The sequence below is a fragment of the Triticum aestivum genome, chromosome 2A (assembly GCF_018294505.1).
Source record: "Triticum aestivum cultivar Chinese Spring chromosome 2A, IWGSC CS RefSeq v2.1, whole genome shotgun sequence".
NCBI lineage: Eukaryota > Viridiplantae > Streptophyta > Magnoliopsida > Poales > Poaceae > Triticum > Triticum aestivum.
This window is the reverse complement of record NC_057797.1, coordinates 760,588,655-760,596,143: the sequence shown is the minus strand read 5'-3', so window position 1 is coordinate 760,596,143 and position 7,489 is coordinate 760,588,655. Positions and strand designations below refer to the sequence as shown.

General features: G+C 51.0%; 1 protein-coding gene across 1 annotated transcript in view; it reads left to right on the top strand.

Moving 5' to 3' along the window:
- The window catches only part of LOC123038234 (golgin subfamily A member 6-like protein 22), a 14,797-nt gene extending 8,294 nt beyond the window's left edge, over window positions 1-6,503 (top strand). Inside the window, exons 2-4 of the mRNA XM_044462114.1 lie at window positions 5,440-5,755; window positions 6,079-6,305; window positions 6,396-6,503. Of these exons, the coding sequence (XP_044318049.1) occupies window positions 5,440-5,755; window positions 6,079-6,305; window positions 6,396-6,503 (651 nt within the window). The remainder of the gene's footprint in view (window positions 1-5,439; window positions 5,756-6,078; window positions 6,306-6,395) is intronic.
- Window positions 6,504-7,489: the final 986 nt, after the last annotated feature.

Sequence of the window (7,489 nt, the reverse complement as noted above, 5' to 3'; positions counted from 1 at the left end):
CTCGCCTAAGTTATCAAAATCCTACCGAGTGGTAAGCCAGCCTTCCACTCGGAGGTTTAGCTGCAGTCTAAGCACTCGCCTAAGTTATAAAAATCCTACCGAGTGGAGAGCAACCCTCCCACTCGGGGGCTTAGCTGCAGTGCAAGCACTCGCCTAAGTTATAAAAATCCTACCGAGTGGTAGGCCAGCCTTCCACTCGGAGGCTTAGCTGCAGCCTCGTGCTCGCCTAAGTTATAAAAATCCTACCGAGTGAAGAGCAACCCTCTCACTCGGGGGCTTAGCTGCAGTCCAAGCACTCGCCTAAGTTGTGAAAATCCTACCGAGTGAAGAGCGATCCTCTCACTCGGAGGCTTAGCTGCAGCCTCGTGCTCGCCTAAGTTATCAAAATCCTACCGAGTGGTAAGCCAGCCTTCCACTCGGAGGCTTAGCTGCAGCCTCGTGCTCGCCTAAGTTACAAAAATCCTACCGAGTGAAGAGCAACCCTCTCACTCGGGGGCTTAGCTGCAGCCCTGTGCTCGCCTAAGTGGACTAAAGAATAGGTCGATTGCAGAAAAGGCGCCTTGCTTTGAACCTGCAAAAGACATTCCGAGCCGAAGGCAATCGTATTCAAGCACCAAATCCAAGTTTGAATCGACATCTAAAGGAACCGAAAGTGCTCAGGCGTCAAGCCTGTTAAGGTTTGTCGGTTACAATTTCACTCGGCATACCGAGGCAAATTTAAAGCGTCGAGCCAGAAGAAGTTTTTTACCCCTCCTGTGGAGGGCTGGAAGGTGCAACAAATTCATCAAGGTCAATTCCGTCGGCGATCCGAGTGGCAGCTGCAAGGAAAGTCTCCATAAAGGACCTGAAGTCGTGCTTCTTGGTATTGGCCACCCGAAGGGCCGCCAGCTTCTCTTCTCTTGCATCTTTGCAGTGGACTCGGGCCAGACGCAGAGCGACATCTGCACCACACCGAGCCGAGGACTTCTTCCACTCCTGCACTCGACCAGGGATCGTGTTCAAGCGGGCCATCAACGATTCAAGGTCATTCTGAAGCGTCTCCTCAGGCCAGAGCGTCGAGTCGATGCGAGATGTGGCGGCCTTCAGCCTTGCGAGATAGTCCACGACAGCTGCAACACGAGACTCCAGTCGGAAAACATCCATGGCAACTTCGTCGTTCACCGGAGAATTGACAGGGTCGAGGTTTGGCTCCAGTCGGCTGGTTTCTTCTTCAAAGTTTTGACAAAATTCTGCAAGGATGATCACTAAGTCAAGGAGATAGTCGAATGGAAAAAGCCACAATTGGAAATATTTGCCAAACATGGAGGTTTACCTTCAAGCATAAGAAACAGCTTCTTGGCAAGGCCACTCAGGAAGGCCTCCAGTTCAGTTTTCTTCTCAGTCAATTTGCTGACTTGGACGGTCAGGGCAGCTTTATCAGTTTTCAGTCGACTGACCTCCTTGTTGGCAATCCCAAGAGCAGTTTTCAGATTGGTATTGTCTTGTTCGAGCTTGGTGACTGAAGCTAACTTCTCGTCAGCAAGCTTGATCTTCTCAGCTAGCTCAAGGTCTTTCTTCTGCTGGGCCTCCCTTACCTTACCTGCAAGTTACAGCAAGATCAGATGCTGAAACAAGCAAGGGGAAAAGCAGTCGTCAGGGTCTCACCAAACATACCTTCGGTCTCCTCCTTTGCCTTTGTCAGCTTCTCCTGAACCAGCTTCAAGCTCAGCTCGACTTGAGTATGTTTTTGTTCCAGCTCTGAGTAGCGAGCCACAAGATCACAAGAGTTCTACGAAGAACCAATCGACTAAATGTCAAAAATAATTCACTTCCGAGTGAAAAGGGAAAAACACACGTTTCTAAGACTACAGCCGAATACAAGCATTCGACCGTAGTCTCGGGGACTACACCCAGTGGGTGCACTCAGCGTGCCCCCACTAATCCTGTTGAAGACAAAGTCGACCAGTCGACCTCAAAAAAAAATGCATTCTCTAAGACTGTGATCAACTGCAAGCAGTCGACCACAGTCTCGGGGACTACACCCAGTGGGTGCACTCAGCGTGCCCCCACCGGTTTGTGAAATCCAGTCGACCAGTCGACTGACGGAAAGATTGACATCATAAAGCCTAAGGCCGACTGCAAGCAGTCGACCTTAGCCTTGGGGACTACACCCAGCGGGTGCACTCAGCGTGCCCCCGCTAACACGGAGTTTATTCGACACACCCAGTGGGTGACTGCTATAAATTCCGGAAAAGAAAAGTTTTTTGGTAGCATATCCAACAGAACAAACAGCGGTCGACTGACCTGGACATTGCTTTGGAGGGCAGAGCTGGCGTCATAAGCTGCCTGGCTCGCGTCTCGGATGATCTTCAGCTGCTCCATCATGAGTCCCGCCTGGCGTATTGCCTCCTTCGCTGCACCAGCTTGGTCCTCTGGGACGTGGTGAGTCGTGAAGAGGGAGGGCTGCTGAGCACTCGTCAGTGGATTTGCGAAGGACACCGTGTGTCGAGTGGTGTTCTCTTCCTCCACAGTCAGAGTCTCAGGCGCCGTCACATCCTGAGGCACCTCACTGGCGGGCGTTTTCCGACTCTTCCTGCGTGCCAGTGGTTCTTCATCCTCGTCGTCGTCAGGAAGATTGATAACAGTATGGGGCGGAGCTGCGAAGAAGAATCAGGATCAGAGGTCGCGAGTCAGTCGACTAAAAATGGTGTTAAGGATACAGTACCTGGGTTCGAAGTTGCCGCATCCTCCATCTCGTGGTCATCGGCCCGGGCCGAGGTCTCAGAAGTAGCAGCACTGCAACTCCAAAGGATCAGTCGACTAACTTCAGCGTCGACCAGAAATAAAGTTCACACAGAATAAGAAAATATGAGCAGCACGGTTACCCTGATATGGTAGGGATGGACACCTTCATCTTCGGCAAGAGTTTGATCGGCTTCGACGAGGCCGCCCTGGGCTGCTTCGGCGCCTTTTCAGTCGGTGCTGGAGAGGTGGTCCTAGGGCGTTTGGTCGACTGCGTCGCAACCCCCTTGCCACGTTCAGTCGAAGGGTCGTGGACGAGCTTCGACCGCCTTTCCGAGCGCGGTGGCACGACCTCCTCCTCCTCTTCTTCCTCGTCCTCGACGTCGTCTTCATCATCGACATCATCATCATCGTCGTCATCGTCCTCTGCGACATCCGAGTCCCATTCCTCCTCTTCCTGGCTCTCGCCTCCACTCGCCTCGCCCTCCTCAGTCGAAGCTTGTGCCCCATTGGGCATCGAGTACAGCTCGGTGAGGGCCTAACAAATGCCCAGACAAGAATCAGTCGACCAGTCGGCAGGATTAACAGAAATGAATACGACGAGGGCGCAGTGGAGAGCAGGGCAAGTGTACCTTATCTGGGTCACTGTTGTGGTCGAGTGGAGGAATCCTTCTGGCTCCGCGCGGGTTGTCCTTGTTTCCGGTGACGGCCGCCATCCATCTTTCCAGAGTGACATCGTCGACTGCTTCTGGATGGACTCTAGTCTCGTCTTCGGTCCCACAGTACAACCACATGCAGTGGCTCCGGAACTGGAGAGGCTGGATGCGACGCTTGAGGAAAACCTCCAAGAGGTCCATGCCTGTCACTCCCTCCCGAACCAACTGCACCACGCGCTCCATCAACATCTTCACGTCGGCTCTCTCCTCCGGAATCAGCTTCAGAGGGGAAGGCTTGCTCACTCGGTCCATGGTGAACGGAGGGAGTCCACTCGACTGCCCTGGCGTCGACTGGACCTGGCAGTAGAACCAAGTCGACTGCCAGCCTCTAACGGACTCGGGAAAGGTCATGGGCGGGAAGGTGCTCTTATTCCTCACCTGAATCCCCAGGCCCTCGCACATTTGGACGACTCGGGTTCTCTCATCACCGGGGCTCGCCTTCTTCACGGTCTGAGATCGACACGTGAATATATGTTTGAACAAGCCCCAGTGCGGTCGACAGCCCAAGAAACCCTCACACATGGACACGAATGCAGCAAGATAGGCAATGGAGTTCGGGGTAAAGTGGTGGAGCTGCGCTCCGAAGAAATTCAAGAAGCCACGGAAGAAAATACTTGGCGGCAAGGAAAACCCACGATCAACATGAGTGGCCAAAAGCACACACTCACCCTCTTCTGGCTGTGGTTGCCACTCCTTCCCCGGCAACCTCGCAGCTCCGTGAGGGATCAAGCCCTCGTTGGCCATGTCGAGGAGGTCCTTCTCTGTGATGGTCGACTGGATCCAGTCTCCTTGGACCCAGCCCTTCGGCAGGCGGGATCTGGACGAGGACCCTCCGCGGCTGGTGGATCTCCCCTTTGCCTTCTCCGACGCCGACGCCTTCTTGGCGCGCTCCAGCGCCGCCGTCTTCTCCTTGGCCATGATCGCCGGAGAGATGCGCGAAGGGAAGTGGTGCGGGGGCGAGAGCGAGCACGCTGAGCAGGGAGGAAGGAAGCAGAGAGAGGGGGAGAATGCTAAGGTGCAGCACAGAAATCCTCGCCGGGCACATTTATAAGGTCCCTTCCGAGTGGATGACAGGTGGGCCCGGTCGATCTAATCATATCTGGAACAGTTATGCAGACGGGATACGTGGCGAAAAAGGCGGCGCGGAGATCGAGGCGTCCATGCCCCGTCCCATCCGAACGCCGCGGTCCGCCCCGCTTCGCGCGCGCCCCAAAATTTCGCATCCCGCGGAATCCACGAGCAACAAATCAGTCTGTCAGGCGCGGTGTTTCCGGCGATCCGTCGCTCGGAGATCGTCGAAGCCTGAAAGATCACTCGACGCAAAAACAGAATGGATCAAGTCGACTGAAGGCAAGTTGTTTCCTGTCGACAAAGGGATTCTTTGGTCCAGAACAGCGCACAACCGGAGCACAAAGATTAATCGGAAACGACATCAACTCCTTCTTCACTCGAAGCCTCAATCCATTCGGGGGCTAATGATGGGGTTATGTACCTAGGGTAGGGTCATGAACCTGATCCAAGTAACTCACCCCAGGACATCTTTAGAAGAGGTCGCCTTCCAGTCGACCAACGAGGATTCACTCGACTGACCTGAAGGACTCGACCACGAAGACTCACTCGACCACCAGGAGGTCAAGAGGCACTCTGCACTGCAACGGCCTGTAATCAAGTAGACTTTATGATAGTAAAGGCACTTTATGTGGGGCGTTACCAGTAACGCCCCAGACTTAACTCACCTTAAACCCTCTCCTACGTGGGCTGGCTGGGGTCCTGGCGCACTCTATATAAGCCACCCCCCTCCACAGGCAGAAGGGGTCGGCACCTTGTAATTCATACATTCATAATCCACTCGACCGCCTCCGGGCTCCGAGACGTAGGGCTGTTACTTCTTCCGAGAAGGGCCTGAACTCGTACATCCTTTGTGCTTACAACCTCTCCATAGCTAGGACCTTGCCTCTCCATACCTACCCCCACTCTACTGTCAGGCTTAGAACCACGACAGGTGTCGAGGGAACAAATGATAGAGAGAACACGCAAAGAGAAAGAGGAACAGAAGAGATTCCTCCAACAGGGCCAGGAGGTGAGGACCTCGGAGAAGAAACAGGAGCAGGAGAGGACCTTGGAGGAGAGGGAAATCAACGGACAAGTGATGGTCGCCGGAGGCAGATTAGTCACTATGGCAACGGACAGGGGCTTGGAGGGTGAAGTGGTGATCAGCGAGGCCGCAGCCGCAGCCGCGGAGTACGAGGAGGAGGCTTTTGCTCGCTTCCGTAGGGCCTGGGAGTGTCGCCAAGGTGCCAACAGCTTCGAAGACCTCAGTGAGTAAACATGCATGCTTTTCTTCTTCCTCCATAATTAATCTGTCCAGTGCTCAACGTCAAAATTGCTATGCCATTCATTGTTTAAAAGGGAAAAATAGTTAGATATCAAAGCCCTGTTTGTTACTAATGTTTGAGTTTGTGTGACTATTATAAGTTTCTTGCTCACCAGTAACAATTATTATATGCACTATGTATGTTGTATCTTTCAGCAATCCTTCCAAATAACACTCGTTTTTTTGTTTGCACAATGATTGAGAGTAGTCGCATTGGATCTTCATTTTCTTACTTCCATATACTTAACTGGGTGTTGCTGCATGCAGCTTTGTTGAGTCCCATGCTCTTTACACACTGTACACTGGGATTCAAGCCAGTAGACGCTGTCCTCCCAAGGACTATGCATATCTGTTCTATCAAAGTTACTGACTTGAAATACTTTAAATGGCCACTGCAAGTATATGGTGTGGTTGCCGCCCGAGATGCTGTGGATGGGCGTCGCAACCCCATCTTCCTTTGTCCAAGGGATGACTGCCAAATCCTCAATGAAGCGGTATTTAAACTATTCTTCTTGCATTCATTTCTTGCAGGACGAGCTTTGTTGATTAATCAATGGCAAATTATGACGATCATATGCTTGCAGGATCCTTTTTTGCATTTGACCGGTCCAATTCGTGCAGTTGTGTCTGAGGAGCCCGTTGACATTGAAATCCAGTTAATAATAAAGGGCAAAACGGCGTCACATTGGTGAGGGATGCCTTTTTATACGATGGTGATGTCGGTCATTCTCGTGACGGTTTCCGAACTAGCATTATTGAAAAAACCTTTTGCACACTAGAGTTATGTTCTCAGCAACTTAAACGTTCGGTTCAAGCCACTATCTTTGGTGTTCATGTTGTTGATGAGAAGTTAACGCCTTTTCAATATGGAGTCCGAGTTGTTTGCTACACATTTTCTGAGCGTGAGATTGAAGAAGTCAATGTGTCCAAGTCAAGGAAAATTGTATTGCTTGATTCAAAAGCTAGAAGAAAGTGTGCAGTTAAAGGTGGTTATCTAAATCTGTCAAGGCAAGTTCTATCCGTAGAATTCGGCGGAAAGCTAAAAGTTCTTATTCAGGCATACACACCAACCGGAGACATCGCTGCACAAGGACTTGTATTTGTGGTACCCAAAACATACAACGCAAGTCAACATGTATGTGAGCTTGGCGGCTTCAAGGTGGAGTTTACCATTGCTTGGTCCCTCCTTGTTGAAGATGAGGAGCATATCTTGATGAATGGATGTGTGGATCCTTTGGCATCGTGTCCACCTATGAACCCCTCTTTTTTCAACGAGGGGCTATCTTCTTCCAATGGTGGTTTGTTGATGTAAGTTAACAAATAGTCTGTCCGATCATGTAAACCAATATATACTATGAACTATATAGTAGTCAAGTTATTTCCATGTTGTAGTTATATACATGTTAATTTTGGGATGGCAATACTACGCGACACCGTGTGAGGTCGTACGCACGCATCAAATTAAATCAAGGACCCATAGTTTGATGCTAATTGTTGTTCTTTTTATCCTTTTGTACTCCAGGATACCACCGTTTGATTATGAATAGCCATGCGATAGGCAGGTCGCGCTGTAATCCATCTCATTATATTTGTACCTTATGTTATTATCATCTGCTACTGATGTCAAAATCCTTTCTTTTTATGTTCAGAAAGCAAATTCCTTTCTTCCTCAAACAAT